We start from the raw sequence: 21,187 nt of genomic DNA, 5'->3' as shown, positions 1-21,187 counted from the left end.
TCCACTTGAAAATACTGATAACAGAAGCCAAAACATGACAGACATAAACATAAGCTCATTAAAAGTATTTTAGTTTAATGTAGATGTTAATTATCAGCAAATTATTGGTGCAAATCCTTTGCAAATGCGGTTTTATTTGGTGTTGCATTTTTATGAAATTATTTGAGTATATTTTTGTACTAAAAAATTGCACAAAAATGTTTTGACTGAAAAATGAAATTGCAGCAGAATTCAGCCAACATCTTGATTGATATTATTATTATTCACCATTCAGTTTTAATTATAAATGATCTAAACATAAATAAAGCACTAAAATGTCACAATTATGATTGCACAAATATTTTATTTTCAAAAAATAAGTGGAACAAGTGCAACAGACTTCAGCCAACATCTGGATTATTATTATTATTATATTATTATTCAGTTTTAATATAAATGATTCAAACATATAAATGAATCATGTCACAAAAATTAATATTGCACAAATATTTTATTCAAAAATACATAGTGAAATTTAGAGAGTAGTTCTGAAGCAAGTTTTAACTGATATTATCATTATTAATCATTCAGTTTTGTCATCTGAACTGATCTGAATGTATAAATCATGCACTAAAATGTGACATAAAAATTATGATTGCACAAATATTGTAGACAGTATTTTGGACTAAATTGCAGGAAACTGCAGCAAATTTCAACCAACATATTAACTGACATTACCATTATTTATTGGTCAATTTAATCATTGGAACATATAAATGAATCATGTAATAAAATGGTCATAAAAAGTATGTTTGCACAAATATTTTGTTATTATTTAAGATTCAGTTTTAACATCTAAAATTATCTGATTGTATGAATTAATCATGCACGAAACAAAAATGGTTTGCGCAAATATTTTAGAGTGTTTTGGAAGAAGTTGCAGCACATTTCAACCAACATATTGACTAATATTACTATTTATTATATAAGTTTTATTATAAATGACCTAAACATACGATGCACTAAAATGCTACAAAATGCATAAATATTTTAGGCAGTGGTTTTGACTAAACTGCAGGAAATTGCAGCAGATTTCAACCAACATCTTGAGTGATATTACTATTTACTGTTCAGTTTTATCATCTAAAATGATCTGAATGTATAAATGAATCATGCACTAAAAATGTCACAAAAACTATATTTGCACAAATATTTTAAAGAGTCTGATGTATGATGCACAAAAATATTATAAAAATAATAAATGCACAAAACGTACAAGGCAGTGGTTTTGACCAAGTTGCGAGAAATTGCAGCAGATTTCAACCAACATCTTGAGTGATATTACTATTTACTGTTCAGTTTTATCATCTAAAATGATCTGAATGTATAAATTAATAATGCACCAAAAATGCCACAAAAACCATGTTTGCACAAATACTTCAGAGAGTGTTTTTGATGAAATTGCATGAAATTGCAGCAGATTTCAACCAACATCTTGACTTGTTTACTGTTCAGCTTTATCATGTGAAATGATCGGATTGTATAAATGCTGCAAAAACTGTCCTGTGAAATGAAGTCGGATGGTTTTGTGGCCGTCAGCAGCTTAAGTGTGTGTGTGTGGATCTCTTTGATAGTTTATTTAACGTCCTCCCTCGCTCCCCCCGTCTGGGCCCGTTATCTCCTGCTCGTCACCCTGTCTGCATCCCTATGATGTGCCGTTGATAACATCTGCCTGCCTCTATATAAAGCCTGAGCCGGCTCAGCCCCTGCATCACTCACCTCCACACCTCCGTCAGGATCATGCATCTGTCTTGCCTGCTGCTCCTGGTCGCTCTGGCGGCCCGCGCTGGGGCCTTCGACCTGGGCCAGACCACACGCTGCGTCCCCGTCCCGCCGCAGATGAGCGTCTGCCAGGATGTGCCGTACTCGGAGATGCGTCTGCCGAACCTGCTGGGCCACAGCAGTCTGGAGGAAGCGGTTCCTCGCTCGGATGACTGGAGGACGCTGCTTCACACCGGCTGTCATCCGCAGGCCCGGGCCTTCGTCTGCTCGCTCGTCGCTCCCGTCTGCCTCGACAGGTACGTGCTGAGGATTCAGACGAGGGACTGGAGGAGATTTCATTGTGTTTTTTGTCAAGTCAAGTCACCGTTATTTAAATGCAGTGTTGGGAAGGTCACTTGGGAAATATAGTAAGTTACAGATTACAAGTTACCCTATCTAAAATGTAATAAGTAGTGTTCAATTACTTTATTAAAGTAATGTAACTGATTACATTTGAATACTTTTCTAAATTTCTAATGTTTTCAATCATCTGTTAATCATTTGCAAACATGTGAAGCAGGCAGGGTTAACCTTGCAGAACTCAACACTGATTAGTGTCACTTTAGAAATCCTTGCAGTTGTTAGTGAAGATTGCACTAAAATGTTGCAATGACAAAATAGTCAAGTCAAGTCACTATTATTTGTATAGCGCTTTTAACAATGCAAATTGTGTCAAAGCAGCTTTACAGCAGCTTGATATAAAGCTGGGTGGCTTTACATCAGCTTTACAGTATTTAGACGGGGAAATAGTGTGTCGAAATAGTGTCCGGACAAAATCAGCAGTTTAAATCTAGGCTGCAGCACAGTCAAAATATTGCACTAAATTAAAAGTTCAAATGTGACAATATTGATGTTGTAATACTGGTAGCACTAATATATGTTACAAAAAAGTAACAATTTTGAAATACATTGACGGTTGTATTTTTTTGTCTTTTATCTCAGTATTACTATCAGTGTTGTATAAAGGTTTTTTATGCATAATAGTAACCTAGAATGTAATCAAACAGTATAAAATAGCTGGGTTAAGATATATAATAATTTTTATGACTGCAGAAATACATTAATTCAGTACACACATTATCCCACCGGTCACATTTGTGACTGACCTTAAAACACAATTTTTCACACACTTTTCCAAAAAAATTTCAATTAATTATTGATTTAAAAAAAAAAAAAAAGGTTACTAATGACACATCATTTAGATGTTTTTATGTCTGGGAAAAATTTGTGTCGAAATAGTGCGCCGTTCTCCTCTGGCCAGACGAAACCAGCAGTTTAGTTCTAGGCTGCAGCAAAGTCAGATTGTGCAGAGGACTCTTTCTAAACTCAGGTGTGCTTGCGTCTGCAGGTTCATCCAGCCGTGTCGGAGCATGTGCGTGGCCGTGAGGGAGAGCTGCGCTCCTGTATTGGCCTGTCACGGACACGTCTGGCCCGAAGCCCTGGACTGCAACCGATTCCCCGCGCAAGACGACACGTGTCTGACGCCGCTGCCCAAACAGATCAGCGCCTTCTCCAAAGGTGAGGCCCTCTGACATTCACACACTTAGACAGACAGATAAATTTAAATCAAAATAATAATTAATATAAATTTAAAAATATAAAATAAACAAATTAAATAATTTACAGATAATAGATTAATTATTATAGATAAATACTGATACCGTATGCTGTTTAGATTTTTCTGGAATTATTTGAACATAAAATATATTAATTTACTAAAATGTCATGAAAAATAATGCTTGTTACATAAAAAATACATAGAGAAATTGAAAGAATATTTTTCACTAGATTGCAGGACATTGCAGTGAATTTTTGATTCATAGTGAAATCTTGATTGATATTAGTTAAATTTGTAATGTATTAAAGTGCTGTCAAGCGGTTAATCGCGATTAATCGCATCCAAAATAAAAGATTTTGTTTACATAATATATGTGTGTGTACTGTGTTTATTTATTATGTATATATAAATACAAACACATGCATGTATATATTTAAGAAAAATATGTTATGTTTATATATTAAATATATTTATGTATACAATAAAATATAAGAATATAAATATATAAATGTATATACATGTAAATATTAAAAATATATACTGTATGTGTGTGTATTTATACATAATAAATATACATAGTACACACACATATATTATGTAAACAAAACTTTTTTTTGGATGATTAATCATTTGACAGCACTAATTAAATTATTAATGTTCTAAAAATGTCACAAAAAATAATGTTTGCACAAAATATGTAGTGATATTTAAAGAGACAGTTAAACAGCACAAAAATGATAGCTACAGATAACAGAAACCATTAAAATTATTCAAAAATATCTCAAATAAAATGCAATTTTGAAATGGTTTGCTCCACATAAAAAATATAATACTTTAAAGGTGATTTTCTCAATGTTTAGATTTTTTTTTTTTTTTTGCACCCTCAGATTCCAGATTTTCAAATAGTTGTATCTCAGCCAAATATTGTCCAACAAACCATACATCAATGGAAAGCTTATTTATTCAGCTCTCAGATGATGCGTAAATCTCAATTTCGAAAAATTGACATTTATGACTGGTTTTGTGGTGCAGGGTCACAAATGTAAACGTAAATGTACTGATTTAACGGTATATATGTTCTCGTGTGGACAGATTTCCCTCAGCCTGTGTGTCAAAGCTGTCCGTCTGTGGAGGAAGCGCCGTCTCTCAAAACCGTGCTGGACGCGCTGTGCCTCAACGACTTCGGTAAAATTATTATTTTCTGTACATATCAATTTGGCAGTTTTTGTTGAAGGTTAGAGTCTTGTGATGTGATTTAGGGACTTTTAGGACACATTAACTCACCGTGTTTTCTCCCCGCAGCCGTCAAAGCCAAGATCTCTCGGCGCCGCCTGCCCTCCGCGGACCCGGAGCTGACGGTGGAAGGCCCGGTGGAGCTGATCCAGCGCGGCCCGCTGCTCCCCTACGACACCGTGAGCCTCCTCCAGCGCTGGCTGCTCATCAACCTCCGCTGCGCGCTCACGCTGGTCCGCCCCGGCCGCGCGCAGCTCTACCTCATCACGGGAACGATGCGCGCCACCGGCTCCATCCAGCTGTCCAGTCTGTTCCCGTGGCTCAAGAAAGACCTGCACATCGCCGCCGCCGCGCGCAAATGGAAACACCACAAATGCTGAAGTTAGGCACCCTCAGACGAAACCAACAGCACCCACAGTTAAAGCTGTAATAATGGCATGTCATCGCAGATTTGGCAAACTATCCAGTGCGTTATGGTTTGCGCTCTGGAGATCGGTTTCTATTTAATGCAGACCCTGGGACCCTGGAGCACAAAACCAGTCATAAGAGTCAATTTTTTGAAATTGAGATTTATACATCATATGAAAGCAGAATAGATAATCTTTCCATTGATGTATGGTTTGTTATGATCGGACAATATTTGGCTGAGATACAACTATTTGAAAATCTGGAATCTGAGGGTGCAAAAAAAATCTAAATATTGAGAAAATCGCCTTTAAAGTTGTTCAAATTAAGTTCTTAGCAAGTTTTAATATATTTACTGTAGGAAATTTACAAAATATCTTCATGGAACCTGATCTTTACTTAATATCCTAATGATTTTTGGCATAAAAGAAAAATCTATAATTTTGACCCATACAATGTATTGTTGGCTATTGCTACAAATATACCTGTGCTGCTTATGACTGCTTTTATGCTCCAGGGTCACACACACACACACACACACACACACACACACACGCACACACAGCTCTTGAGATGCACTCTGACTGTTGTACATAGAGATTAAATAATTGTAAAGAATATTATTTTCTATTTAGATATACTTTGTAAAGAAAGATATACAGATGTAAGTGTATTTTTGTCTGTTTTTTTTCATTGTTTTTGTGCTGTAAATAATAAATGTTTCTACTATATTATTGTGTTTTTGCATCCATATTTGGCCTAAAATTAGGCTATTTACCATTAGTGTGTCGCGAAACTCAGCTGTAGGTTAGCTTAAAAAATGAAGTGAATAAATAATTAAATAGATAAATAATTAAGTGAGTAATATGTGAGACAAATACCACATTATCATTTTACATTACACTTATTTACGCCATTTTTGAATGTTTTTTTCGCCAAGGCCGCATTTATTTGGTCATAAATACATAAAAAATTGTGAAATATTTGTATAATTACAAATGCATCATTACTCCAGTCTTCAGTGTCACATGATCTTCAGAAATCATTCTAATATGCTGATCAAGAAACATTTCTGATTATTATCAATGTTGAAAACAGTTGTGCTGCACAATATTTTTGTGGAAACTGTGGTACATTTTATTTTTCAGAATTCACAGATGAAAAGAAAATTGAAAAGAACAGCATTTATTTGAAATAGAAATCGTTTGTAACATTATAAATGTCTTTACTGTCACTTTTGATCAATTTAGTGCATCAATTACATTGATTAATAAAAGTTTTAATTTCTTTAAAAAACTTACCTCAAACTTTTGATAGATAGACAGATCTAAAATGATAAAAATATAAAATAAATTGTAATTTTTAAATGATTTTCTCCACATGAAAATGATGGATACCAATAATAGAAACCATTCAAAATTATTAAAAATATAAAATAAAATGTAATTTTAATGTTTTACACATGAAAATGACAGATGACAACATACACCTTGAATAAATATTTTTAAATATAATATAAATAATATACAATATATAAAATATATGTCATATTTGTAAAATATATATAATGAAATATATATATATATATATATATGAAAACAATAGTGTATTGTGATGATACTCAAACAAACTCTTCAAGAATATCTGATTCATTTTAGTGAATCGGTTCATTTGGACAGTTCATTTCATTAAACTGGTTCAAAAATGATTTATTTAATGGGATGTTATTGACTGCTATTATAGGAAACTGCTTTATCAGAAGTGAAGTTTGACTCTCATCGAACGTCTTTTCAGTTTCATGTGTTTATGATATGTTTATTGAAGAAAATGGCATCCAACATGGTTTGTGAGCGTGAATCAAACAGGCCTGATTGAGTTTCTCCTCATTACAGCCGCACAGATGCATTAGGGGCCGTGCTTCGGCCCCGGGTCTCCCCGCATTGTGCTCTTTGATTCAGAGCCTGGCCCTCCATTCAGCGTGTGAAGAGCCCAGAGGACAGAACCATTGAGAGACGGCCGCTTTAAGAGGTCGCGGCGTGAAAGAGGAGAGAGACCTTTCACAGCTGCTCTCACATCCAGAGGACTGCGCCCGGCTCTTCACACACTCTCAGTGAGGGCTCTCAGTTTTCAGTTGTCCTTTAAAAGGAATAAAAGCTTCAAATAGGTTCACATGAACTAATGTTTTAGTGACTCCACTTCATAAAGCACTAATTCTGCCTGTTTGGGAAAACCACGCGGACTAGAACAGTGGAGACGAGAGAGAGATTACTAAAATAAGCAAAATAAATGTTTATGCATATGCATATTTAAACAAATAATTTAAAAGCACAAAACAAAACATTATATATATATGTATATATATATATATATATATATATATATATATAATGTTTATTTTATTTATTTATTTATTTTATTATATATAAAATACTAATAAAAATAGTAAAAATTACAATTATGTTTAATTATGCTTAATTTATTTATGTATGCATGTTCAGTTCCCCACAAAAGATATTAATAAATTATATATCAACTGTTTATTTTACTTATTTTAGTAATCTAGTAAAATATATAAAATACAACTACTAAAAAAATAGGGGAAAAATTACAATTATATGTTTAAAATGCATTATTTATTTTATATATAAATATTTAGTTCCCCAAAAATATATAAATACTTTTATATAAACCATTTATTTTACTTATTTTAGTAATCTTGTAAAATATATAAAATACTACTAATACAAATATAGTAAAAAGAAAAATAAATATATATATATATATATATATACATATATATATATATATATATATATATATATATATATATATATATATATATATATTTACAATTAAATGTTTAATTTAGATTTTTTATTTGGGATATTTTTGCATATTTTAACATATATAAACAAGTGTCCCACCTCTCCACAAAAGATATAAATAGTAAAATTATTACACATTATTATTACATAAATTGCACATATATTAGACACACATATACACATAAACCCATTATATACATACATGTAAACATTTACTTATTTTATTTTTATTTTTGTGTATTTTACTTGTTTTTAACCTCTCACTGTCCAAAAAAAATGTACATTCAACTTTATAAATATATTTTATTTAAAATATGAAAACAATTATAAATTATATAATTCTCAAGAGCAAGAATCACTTTTTTTTTTTCTGTGTAGAGGTCATTTATTTTAAATAGATTTCTCTCGTGTATCTTAAAGATGCATCCAAAAATGCATTTTATGGAAAATGCAATAATTACATTATTTGCAATTGTCATTTACTTTTGGAAAAACTGTAAGATGCTTCATCAAGGTGTTCAACTCCACCAGCTTGGTTTTAATATCAGGAAGAGTTTGAATGCTTTCATCAGTGCAGTCTGGTTCTGGACTGAGTTTAGAGTTTCTCCGTCACACCGCTAACCGCTTTGACGTTTGTTGTTCGTCTGATTAGTCACAAGTTCATTTCTTGATCTATAACCCGTGCGTTAACACACATTACATATTCATCGGCCGGCGGCCTGCCTGCTACCAGCGAGGCCAATAAAACTGCAAATTTGATTACATGTGCCCTTTGGCTCTGTGTCGAGGGGACAAAGAGAGCGGCTGTCTGCGGCGATTAGCATGCCCAGCATGAGGTGATGTTTCCCCCAAAAGACTGGCCCGGGTCCCCCCTGCGCTGGGACATGCCTGTTTACGGCCAGCAGATCTGGACACAGCACACTTCTGCTCTGACAGAGACACATTTCCAGGCCATTTGAGTGCGTTTTGACCCAGAAGAGATATGCAAAAAATTCTAAAAAAAAACAAAAGCATCATTTTTAGTAAGCCAATCAAATTTAGCAAATGCTTAAAAACCCTCAATATACACATTTTTTTTTTTTTTCAGATTTTTTGCAATAATTTTTTATGAGATATAACCATTTTAATATTTGGGTCATTTTTGATTCAGGTACGTATGGAGTCCCATTAGGTGTTAAAATACTTATATAAAATGATCTATGAAGTTATATTAGTGGGAAACCTTTTGTAAAGTATATTTCACCTTTTCTCCATATCTCACACACTTTTGGGACTGAATTCTGCTCATGAATATGAATATGTGCATCTATTGGCAAACTATTGCAGTGTGAAAAATGCATCACTTTATTCATCTGAAAGTGAAGGGTTACGCAAATAAAATGAATTTATTTTGTTTGAAAACTTTTTAGAGTAATGTGTACGTTGTTTTATTAGAAATAAATTTCTCATCAATATATAAATTTGGCATTATAGTTATTTTATTATTTTTTTGGTGTGGTTCATGTATAATTTGAAATTTCAAAGAATTTCTAAATTTTTTAATTAATTTGAAAAATGCAGTAATAATATGGTAACATTCAAAACATTCAATTTTTGTCACATTTACTCATTAATGATAAGTTGCTGATCAGATACAATATGGCTTAAGTATACAGATTTTGAATGCATTTTGAGAATTAAATATAATATAATATATATATATTTATATTGTATTAAAACATTATGTTTTTATTAGTTGTATCATTATCTTTGTAGAAGGAAAACATTCTGCAAAGAACAACTGGTGAATTGCACAGGAGAGAACAATCACAAATGGCATCTCCTTAAGTCTGTATCTCTTCAGATTGTCTCTTGAGCAGTAAACGCTTGTGTTTGTGATTCTGATGAAAGAGCGACACGCAGCCTCATTACAGCATCTCTCGACAGAGACACGACTGAAAACAAGCATGATGGGAACCGCTAACAAGTCTGCAGCCGCTCTGAAAACTCTTGGTAAAAGTAAAATAATGTTCACAACTTTTTGCCTGCAATGTTGAACAAAAGCAGATTTGGGTTTCATAACATTTCTGCTTTGCAACAGAAAATACATTTTTAGGGATTTTTCATTTGGAAGACATATTTGAATATCCTTTTATCATATAATAATAATAATAATAATACTTTAATTCATGCCAAATTACATTAAGATACAATTTTTTATATAATTTGGCATAAATTAAAGGCAGTACAGCAAATACAACAAAGAGCATTACATTTACAGTTTAAATATGAAACATCATTATTTTTGACATTATTTTTAAGAAAATAATCCTAGTGATGCTAAAATTTAATCTTTTCATGTTTTACCCTATTTTGCATTTTTTTTTAAGTCTGTTTTTTGTAATTCTCAATAATCATTAAACATCCTTTATACCATAAAAATTGTAAAAAAATATGATTTAAAAAAAAAAAAAAGAAGTAATTTACCATAAATTAAAGGCATGAGATTTACATTTTAAATACAACTTAAATACTATATATCACTATTTTTTCACATTATGGTAATGGTAAAGAGATTTTCTTTTCTTTCTTTCTTTCTTTTTTTTTTTTGCTTGATTTTCATGCTTAATTTTTAAGAAAATAATCCTAACTATGCTAAAATTTGATTTGATCTTTTCATCTTTACCCTAAAATAATAATAAAAATAATAATATTTTTTATCAAGAAAATGAAGCTTTTTTTATTTTTAATACTGTAATGCCATACATTTGTGTGAAATTATTTAAAATAAAATGATTTGATAAAAATGTAATTTAGCGTACAGGCAGCACAACATAAAAAACAAACAAAAAAACAGTTTAAATAATATATCATTACTTTTTATATCATTATTTATGTTATCCATACTGTTTTTTATTAAATTAGGGCAATGTGCGTAATTTTTAAGGAAAAAATCTTAATGATACTAAAATTAGGCTTCATGCAAAACCTTGTTTCTGATTTATTTCTTCTGATTTGGGGGTGAGAAATTCAGGACGTTTTCTTGAAAACTTTTTGTGAGTTTCTCACATGCATTAATTATTGTAAAATAGCACTTGTTGATTGCAAACAAGCTCTCATTGTCCGCAGCTATGAGGACGGCCAACAATAAAGTAAAGAAATATAGTCCACATTGATAGACTGAGGCACAGATACTTTTCCAGGCCGTCTCTCAATGGCCTTCTCAATGGCCTGCGCTGAAAAAAGATATTACTATTTACTGCCGCCGGGCTCTGTTTGGTGTGCAAGTTAAACTTTGGCCGGGAGTCCATTGTCTCCAATGTCTATCATTTAATGGGAGCTTTGACATAATGAATGAAGGGGTTCCACCTTCCGTCCCACAGAAAGAGCCAGTCTTATCAGAGCCAATCACAGCGCGCCGCATTGTCTTCTTTGTGCTTTTTAATGAAGTTAACTCTCACACGAGAGGGAGAAACTCTTCTGAGCGCTCCAGACTGGAGGATGATGTCTTAAAACGGACGAGGAACCTGAACGACATGGCTGGCTTTCCTCATCCGGGATTCGGGAATTCTGGGAAGTGTTTTCTGATCGAGAACCTGCTGAGTTCACCTGCGCCAGGTGTTCGTCCCAAGAGATGCTTCCCGGCTCTGGTTTACGGGCCGCTGGGGCTGATGGTGAAGGCCAGGTGTGTTTCTCAGGACGGGGAACGAGGTCAGACACCGTCAGGTAAAACCACCTGAGAGAGATGCATTTCACCTGCTGTTGTTTTAGTTTTTATGAATATTTTATATATATTCTTTTTTTTTTATTTTTTTTTTTATTTATTTGAATTTTATTTCGTTTTTAGTATTGTTTGTAATTTTATATGTTTTTTTTTTTATTTGTTTTTTTATTTCAGTTTTAGTTTGTTATTTTAATATATCAAGTTCAATTAAATGAAATGTTGCCTTGGCAGCTAGCTGAAGTAAGTTTAACTTTTAAAAATATTTTATTTCAAGTACAGTTTTTATGAATATTTGAAATATATATATATTTTTTACATTTTTATAATTTTTGGTTTAAACTTAATTTTATTTTTATGTTTTAGTATGTTTGTCATTTTATTTGTTTTTGTTTTTTAATGTTTATTTTTTTTTAATAATCTTTTATTTAAGTTTTATTCTGTTATTTTAATATATCAAGTTCAATTAAATGAAATGTTGCCTTGGCAACTAGCTGAAATAAGTTTAATTTAAAAACAAAAAATTATTTCAAGTAACGAAAATGTTGTTTTAGTTTATTATAGTTTTTATGAATATTTAAAAAATATTTTTTTTATTTTCATATTTTCTGTTTTAATCTTAATTTTATTTAGTTTTTAGCATTTTTGTTGTGTTTTGTAATTTTATTTCATTTTTGTAATATTTATTTTTTATTAATTTTTTTAATTTCAGTTTTAGTTTGTTATTTTAGTACATCAAGCTCACTTAAATGAAATTGAGACATTTTGCCTTGGCAGCTTGATGAAATAAAATAAGTTTCTTATGCTTTTAGTTTTAGATAACTATGACAATAATTTAAAGTTTAACATTCTCATAACATCATCAAAAGAAATTCAATTGATTTTGAATTAAATTAAAAGCTTTGATTAGTTCAGACTCGATATCTTTGTGAAAATACATCTACATTTACAAACAGTGCTGAGAGTTAAAACAGTCACATTTTTCACTCTACATCAGCATCAACATGTGGGTAACTGGTTTTATTTTATTTTAAAACCTAAAATCCTAATTCTATTTTTTTTTCTTGGTATTTAATAATATTTTAATGTATATTAAGGCTTTAATGAAATTATTAGTATACTGAATTTAGAAAAATATTGTTTAAAGTAGTTTTTAATGATGCATATCACACTACCAATCACAACACTGTCAAGTTGTTTAATTTGAATTTCTGGAATGCAATTACCCGCATATTCATATGTTGTTAAAATTAATTAGTTTTAACATATATGGACATAATTACGCATTGCATACATATTATTTACTTGTTGTTTAGCTACTTTTCAGAATCTAATCACAGAAATACAGTACATTCTGCACACTATCACTATAACATCTAGACATGTATAATAATTATTTATTGACTATTTTCACATGATAGAATAATAGTAAGAATAATTTAAAAGCTATGAAATATCACAAATAACAGTATTGGAATTATGTTAAGCTCAAAAATGCTCTCAGTGAACGTTATGTATAATGCACTTGATGTTTTTCATTCAACATTTGAAGAAAATGTATTCAATTTAATTTTTTTCAAGGAATGTATAAATCTAGAAAACAAACTCAGTTAAATGTGTCCAAACGTTGAACTGCTCATGTGTATTTTTAACATGATGTTTGAGCTGCAGATTCATGTGATATAATGTGATTAAAGCTCAGTTTGCACTCATTCGTCTTCAGTTATCATGGCCGGTGTTTCTCTGCCCCGCTGTTCTGGATCTGGACCTGTGATATCGTCTGCTCCTCGGTTCCCTAGTAAGACACACACACACACACACTTCTACAAATCGCTCATTTTGTGCATAATGGCCATAGCTAATTCCCCTACCTTTCACCGGTCTTCATGAACACACACACACACACACACACACACACACACACACAGGTTGGATGAATTTGGTGCTATAAGACGCACATTCAGTAGCCCAGATGAGCAGCAGCCATTTAGAAGTCAAAAAATGCCTTCAAATTCTATTTCAATCTAAAGATATTTATATTTTGTCACAGAGCAAGCACATAGCAACACCCTAGCAACCACCTGGTAACAACTCAAAACATCCTAGCAACCACATAGCAACATTCTAAAATGCAGAGTCTGACAATTCTAGTGAAAATGCTTCTATTTTTCTTTATTTAATAATAATAATAATAATAATAATGTAATTTAATAAAATTATAATTATATGATCAGAATAACATTTTGAGAGAAAAGCTGTATTGAAATTTGTACAGCCTCACATGATCAATGTCACTTCTTTACTTACATTTAATTTATATATAAAATATATATTTTTTCATTTTATGTCCTAACTTTTATGTATAAAATATTGATACATAGAAGAAAAAATGTACATGTATTTTATTTATATATCAAGAATTTCTTAATTTTTGTCACAATCTGTCTTTATATAAAAACTAGTTACACATAAAAGAAAATATATATTTTTATTTGTATTTTTATAAGTGCTGTCAAACGATTAATCGCGATTAATCGCATCCAGAATAAAAGTTTTTGTTTACATAATATATGTGTGTGCAGTGTGTATATTTATTATGTATATATAAATACAAACACATGCATGTATATATTTAGAAAATATTTACTTGTATTTACATGTATGTATTTATATTCATAGAAATTCTATAAATATATCTAATATATAAACGTAACTTATTTTTCTGAAATATATACATGCATGTGTGTGTATTTATATACACAATAAATATACACACTACACACACATATATAATGTAAACAAAATCTTTTATTTTGGATGCGTTTGACTGCACTAATTTTTATTTAAAAAATATTTCTTCATTTTGTCATAACCTTTCTTTCATATATATATATATAAAATATGTATAAACAACAGAAAATGTTTATATATATTTTATTATATGTAAAATATATCTAAATATTTATATATGTATTTATATACAAAATATTTCTCTGTCATCACAGTCACAGCTTATATAAAATATTTATACAAGAAAGAAAATATTTATATATAAAATACAGGCATAAAATAAATTATTTATATATTTTATTTATATATAGAGTATATCAAATATGTGTTCAATTTGTCATAAGTTTCCTTGTATATAAAAATATACAACTAATACTCATAACTTAAAAGATGTCTCCATGAAAATATTCATATTTTATTTCTATATTTCCTCTTCATTTTATGTCACTAAATTATTACAAATTCTTCAACTTTATTTGCAGGTTTAAACGAAAGACCTCATTGCACATTATTATGAGTATGACTGTAAATAAAGCATGCTGGTGAATTCAGCGATATCTTTATCGCCCTACTGAATCTCTTCCACTGGGGCTTCTGCTCTCGGCAAACCCGGATCTGTCAGATTGGGGTGTTTCAAAAGCCTCCCTGAAACAGTTTAGTGTTTTGACACTTTCCCACAGCGCTCTTGGCGCTCTTCTCCGTGACCAATCGTCGCATTCAGAGCGACCGCACACATGCGACCCCACCGCTGACCCGGGATCGCTCGCTAATCGGAATCGCTTCTCCGGCCTTTTTGTTCTCGCTAATGAAAAGCGGAGCTCTAAAAGCTGCCCTCCCCTCCCCTCCCCTCCCCATCCGTCCATTCTGTCTGCTTCAGGCCCCCGTAGACATGAGGCCCTCAATAGAAATGACTTTTATAGACTTTTTTCCAGCTCATCTCCCTGTACAGAGAATGAGACGCGTCCATCTTCTGAAAGGAAACACTGAGAGCAGAAGATAATGCGATATGCATCATTTGCTGCGGGCGTGTGGGCGGGGCTGAGGGTCAGCTGACCCTTTAATAGGGCGTTTAAGTGGAAACTATTTAGACTCAATAGTGAGCAGAGAGCATGACTAACCTGCTTACTCACGCCGCTGACGGTGGCCACTCTCCAACACATTAAAAAGGCATCGCTGAATGTGTTCAGAGCACCTGAGAGGTTTAGTCATTCATTTATGTGTTTTATTTTAACAGTTCATTCAGTTTTGTAATGAAAACATGGCTCTGATGAATCGTGGAAAATCAGATTGTTGCCATCCGGAAAAGTATAGCGAAATTGCAATGTAACACACTTAAATAATCACATAAATTACATACATATTTTATACCCTCAGCAGGGATCGATCCTATAAATTCCCTATTATAAATAAATAATTAAATAAATAAACCTAATCAACCAAATGTATTATTAAAGAGGTCATGTTTATCTCTGTTTTTTTGTTGTTTTTTTGTAAGCCTTAGGATAAATCTTATATTGGAAAATAAATAAATAAATAAATCATAAAAATTCATATACATTTATACCTCTAGGATAAATCCCATACATTTCATATAAATAAATAAAATAAAATAAAATAAAATAAAATAAAATAAAATAAAATAAAATAAAATAAAATAAAATAAAATAAAATAAAATAAAATAAAATAAAATAAAATAAAATAAAATAAAATAAAATAAAATAAAATAAAATAAAATAAAGATACCATTAGAAGGGCAAAATCCTATAAATTATATAATCCTATAAATCTTTATAATATATATATATATATATATATATATATATATATATATATATATATATATATATATAAATAAATAAATAGACAAACACATAAAGTCAAACACCCCAACAAACTAATAACCAAATAGAGGCCATGTTTCCCATTTTTCCCCCAGAAATATTTTTATACCCTAAGGATAAATAACTTTCCTTTCCATAAAATAAAGTAAAATAAATAATTAAAATAAAAATATCTTTAGAAGTCCTAAATCCTAAACATTCCCTAAATACAGTAAATAAATAAATAAACAAACACAAACACCCCAACAAACGAACAACAAAAATATTGTTACAGAGGTCATGCCCCCCTCCTTTCTTTCTTTTCTTTTTTTTTTTTTTTACATATTTATATATAAATAAAATAAAATAAAGTTAAATAATTAAATAAAATAAAAATATTTAGCAGTGCTAAATCCTATACATTCCCTATCTATCTAAATAAATAAATACAAACACCCCAGCAAACTAAAAATATTGTTACAGAGGTCTTGTTTCTCTTTTTTGATCATATATATATATATATATATATATATATATATATATATATAAATCCTATACATTCCCTGTCAAAAAATAATAAAATAAATAGATGCATTTAATGTAAATAGATGTATTTATTTACATTAAATTAAAATATATATATATTTAAATTACAAATCTCCTTAGCAATTAAGAAATTTCATGATAACAAATTACATAATAAATCCTATACATTCCCTACGAATACATAAATACATACAGTACATAAATCAAAGGAACCCTGTCTCGTCCCGTGGTGCTGTGTGTGTCCTGCAGAGGGCGTGGGGTCTGTGCTGTGGAGTCCAGCGCTGAGCTCCAGGTCTCGGCCGGGAATCCTGCGGCGGGCCGTGTTTTCTGAGGAACAGAGACGAGAGCTGGAGAAAACCTTCCGCAAGCAGAAGTACATCAGCAAGACGGACCGCAACCGACTGGCCACCGACCTCTGTCTGAAAGAGACGCAGGTCAGACCACAGAAACACACGCTCAACAACTCGTGCTGCTTCATCGTTTTGTGGAAACCGTGATACACTATGTAATAAAAGTTTGGCGTGAGTCATTTAAAAAAAAAAAGAAATTACCTCTTTACATTTTCAAAACTTTGCCTCTTTTTTTTTTTTCACAACTTTACACACAAATCAACAATTGCACACACAAAATGCAAAATGCCTCACATCTCTTGCAAAATGAAGCACTGCATTCAAAATATCACAAACACGTCTCAAAAACAAACATTTGCAAACACCTTTGCCACAATATTAATTCCTGTTAGATTTTAATGTGTTACACAGAGAACTGTGTGTTGTGTTTTGCAAAAAGTGTTTTATGAAATTGAAAACTGAGTCAAAAGCTGAGAATTAGTGTCTGGTTTTGCAGATTTGGTGTGTGCTTCTGCTGTTTGAGTGTCAGCTTTCAGAAACTGTGTGGCAAGTAAAGATTGTGTGTGTAAGCAGTGGAAAAAAGCTGTACTTTCATTAATAAACACTCTCAGAAATAAAGGTACAAAAGCTGTCACTGGGGCGGTACCTTTTCAAAAGGTACATGTTTGTACCTAAAGTGTCCATTTTGGTACCTTAAAGGTACATATTAGTAATTAAAGTGTACATATTAGAACCTAATAGGTACAAAAATGTACCTTTATTTCTGAGAGTGAAGGATGCATTCAACTGATCAAAAGACATTTCTATTAGAGATTTCTATTTCAAATAAATGCTGATCTTATGAACTTTCTATTCATCTGTGAATCCTGAAAAATAAAATCTATCATGCTTTCCACACAAATATGAAGCAGCACAACTGTTTTCAACATTGATAATACTCAGAAATGTTTCTTGAGCAGCAAATCAGTATATTAGAATGATTTCTGAAGATCATGTGACACTGAAGACTGCAGTAATGATGCTGAAAATACAGCTTTGATCACAGAAATAAATTACACTTTAACATATATTCATACAGAAAACAGTTATTTTAAATTGTAATAATATTTCACAATTTTTTACTGTATTAGTGATCAAATAAATGCAGCCTTGGTGAGCAGAGAAGACTTTTTTCCAAAAACATTTACAAATCTTTACGCCAAATTTTTGACTTTAGAATTTAAAAAAAAGTTTGAACTGTTTTATTTGACCAGATTAAATGCTTTAAGCTAAATGCGTTCTCTATATTTACGGTTTGACAGCGACTCTGTAAGTCGATCCAGTTTGCTGAAAGCGGTTCATGTGTCCTGCAGGTGAAGATCTGGTTCCAGAACCGCAGGATGAAGTGGAGGAACTCCAGAGAGAAGGAGAGCACAAACACACGACCGCCAATGGAGCGACTGATGCTCTGGAGCCAATCTGAACCGGCGGACAAAACACACACACCAGCGCAGACCAAACACACTCACACTCACACACACACACACTCACCGGTGCACAGCACAAACACTCAGACCAGATGACACATCCGAGGAGAGAACAGACTCTTGATGCAAAGATTTCTACGCAAAAACTGCAAACATCTAGGAGTTTTACAGTTGTGATTTACAATGTCTTTAAAAGTGATGGAAAAGTCAGAACTTTTGGCAAAACTTTACAATACATTTCCATTTGTTAACATGAACTAACAAGGAAAAAAACAACAACTTATAAACCATGCATTAATAGTAGTTAATGTTAATCTCAACATTATGAGATATTTCATCACAATTATGACACAAAAAGTCATAACTATGAAATTAAAAGTCTAAGTTATGAGATACGAAGCTATAATTGTGACATAAAAAGTAAAAATATGAGATAGTAAGTCATAATTATGAAATTAAAAGTCTAAATGATGAGAAGCCGAATCATAGTTATGACAAAAGTCAAAAATATGAGACACTAAATCACAATTATAAGATAAAAAGCTGAAGTTCACAGTTATGAAATTAAAAAGTCAGAATTATGAGATACGACGTTGTAATTATGAGATCAATAATAAATAAATACTAAATAATAAATAAACAAAATTATAACATGAAAAGTAAAAAGTAGATACTAAGTCATAATTATGAATTAAAAAGACAAAATTATGAGACAAAAGGCTTAAATTATGAGATACTAAATCATAATTACTAACAATAAATGAACAGTTGTATTTTATTAACTAAAATGGACAAATATATTGTAACAAATGTATTGCTCTTTAGTAGTTAATGTACATTAATTAATGTTAACTAATGGGACCGTATTGTAAAGTGTTACCAAAATTCCTATACTGAATATTTTATGCATATTTTCAAGTTGTTCTCTCAAACATTTCATTGGCTAGAAATTGCTCTTTGTGAGTGTGAGCTCTATCAAATTTGTAAAAATATTTCCACTGAACAAGTTATGAAGTTTCACTGGTGCAAAAGTGTTGTAATATATTCCTCAATATGATGAATGTGAATAATGCTACAGCTCTTTATCTTTGCAAATGCATGTGTAATTAGGTGATTTTAATTCTCCTTACTACTGCAATTATGGTCATTAAGCTCTTTATAAGATGCACAACTAATTGCCATAACAAGCTCATTTACATGTGCTTTCATTTTTAATCTTGCATAAAGTGTACATTGTAAATTCTGAATTACGTTTAGATGAGAATCATTACTTTTGAAATAAAATTAGATGGAACCTTTATTTATTTTGCTTCAACATTTTGACATTCATCCCTTTGTGCAAATCTCTAAAAATTGAAGCAACAGTCACAGAGCAACACTTGCCATCTCATTTCAGACACATAAATACATGCCAAATGAAGGCACTCGAGGTGCCAGTGAACACGAGAAACTAGCCATTACACACCTGTAAACAAACACAGTGGAGAAGCAGTTCAACCACACCATCAACATCTTCAAGATCACCTTGCACTGAAAATCAGCCATGATATCAATCTATGGAGGCCCATTACTGCCATATAAAAAAAAAAAAAAAAAAAACATGCTTTGGTAAATAATCATTATGACATAAATAAAAAGATGACATTATGAGATATAAGTTCACATTATGACATTAAAAGGTAAATGTTAGATATTAAGTCATAATTATGAAAATAATCATAATGACATTTCCACGACATAAGGAAAATGCTTTGGTAAATAATCATTATGACATAAAAAGTCATAATTATGAAATAAAAATTAGGACAAAGAGATACTTATACATAATTTTGATATAAAAAGTTGAAATTATGAGATACAAAGTGACAATTATGACAAAAAAGTATAAAAAAAGATGTTAAGGCATAATGAAATAAAAAGTCAAAATTGTGATATACTGTCATACTTCTGAGATAAAAAGTCAAAATTGTGACAAAAAGTAAAAATATGAGATACTAGGTCATAATAATGAAATGAAAGTCTGAATTATGAGACACTAAGTCATACTGATGAGATAAAAATTCAAGAATATTAGATAGTAATAATTATGAAATAAAAATCTAAATTATGAGATACTAAGTCATAATTATGAAATAAAAAGTCTACATTAGGAGATACTAAGTAATTATACATATATACACATATATATTACTAAGTCATAATTATTGAAATTATAAGTCTAAATTAGGTCTGACAAAGCTATGACATAAAAAAGTTATAATAAGGACAGTAACCAAAAAGAAAATAAGACATACTAAGTTATGATTGAGTTTGAAATTTGATACTTTTTATGTCATAATTTTGGATTTACCAAATCATTATTTTTTTTCTTATTTTTGGCGGAAATGACTTCCATATTGTTATTACTGCATCTGTAAATTACCCTAATATGAAAGCTCACTTAAACAAAATGAATAGTTACAGATAAAACATAAACATTTATACATTTATCAAACTGCTTTTGATTGAGTAAAAGCAAACCTCCTGAGACTGGATCACATCGGGAACAGCCTTAAATTGTTTTTTCATGGCTTATTGTTTTGAAAAGGATTATGAAAGAATAAAATAACAGGAGATGACTGAAAAAAACAAAAAACAAACATTATATACACATATGATATTTGTCATTATTGTCATTTTATTGTTACTTCAGT

The 21,187-nt window shown here is 31.1% G+C and overlaps 2 protein-coding genes across 2 annotated transcripts; both read left to right on the top strand.

Annotated features, from left to right (window-relative positions):
* The first annotated feature begins 1,764 nt into the window (after nt 1-1,764).
* Nucleotides 1,765-4,971, top strand: szl (sizzled). The gene is made up of 4 exons (XM_058767713.1): nt 1,765-2,057; nt 3,149-3,318; nt 4,451-4,543; nt 4,661-4,971. Exons 1-4 carry the CDS (start codon nt 1,780-1,782, stop codon nt 4,969-4,971), a joined length of 852 nt encoding a protein of 283 aa, XP_058623696.1. The 5' UTR covers nt 1,765-1,779.
* A 6,179-nt stretch (nt 4,972-11,150) lies between these two features.
* dbx2 (developing brain homeobox 2) lies at nt 11,151-19,783 on the top strand. Its single transcript, XM_058768132.1, has 4 exons — nt 11,151-11,526; nt 13,245-13,319; nt 16,928-17,112; nt 18,381-19,783. Exons 1-4 carry the CDS (start codon nt 11,151-11,153, stop codon nt 18,588-18,590), a joined length of 846 nt encoding a protein of 281 aa, XP_058624115.1. The 3' UTR covers nt 18,591-19,783.
* The last annotated feature ends 1,404 nt before the right edge of the window (nt 19,784-21,187 follow it).

Source organism: Onychostoma macrolepis, chromosome 25 (assembly GCF_012432095.1).
Source record: "Onychostoma macrolepis isolate SWU-2019 chromosome 25, ASM1243209v1, whole genome shotgun sequence".
Taxonomy (NCBI): domain Eukaryota; kingdom Metazoa; phylum Chordata; class Actinopteri; order Cypriniformes; family Cyprinidae; genus Onychostoma; species Onychostoma macrolepis.
The sequence above is the reverse complement of the archived record's forward strand: the minus strand, read 5'-3'. Positions and strand labels throughout refer to the sequence as shown.

Coding starts and splice junctions, on each gene's coding strand:
- dbx2 (XM_058768132.1), top strand. CDS start 11,151: ATGAATGAAGGGGTTCCACCTTCCGTCCCACAGAAAGAGCCAGTCTTA. Junction 13,320..16,927: donor GTCTGCTCCTCGGTTCCCTA/GTAAGACACACA, acceptor TGTGTCCTGCAG/AGGGCGTGGGGTCTGTGCTG. Junction 17,113..18,380: donor TCTGTCTGAAAGAGACGCAG/GTCAGACCACAG, acceptor TGTGTCCTGCAG/GTGAAGATCTGGTTCCAGAA.
- szl (XM_058767713.1), top strand. CDS start 1,780: ATGCATCTGTCTTGCCTGCTGCTCCTGGTCGCTCTGGCGGCCCGCGCT. Junction 3,319..4,450: donor GATCAGCGCCTTCTCCAAAG/GTGAGGCCCTCT, acceptor TCGTGTGGACAG/ATTTCCCTCAGCCTGTGTGT. Junction 4,544..4,660: donor GCTGTGCCTCAACGACTTCG/GTAAAATTATTA, acceptor TTCTCCCCGCAG/CCGTCAAAGCCAAGATCTCT.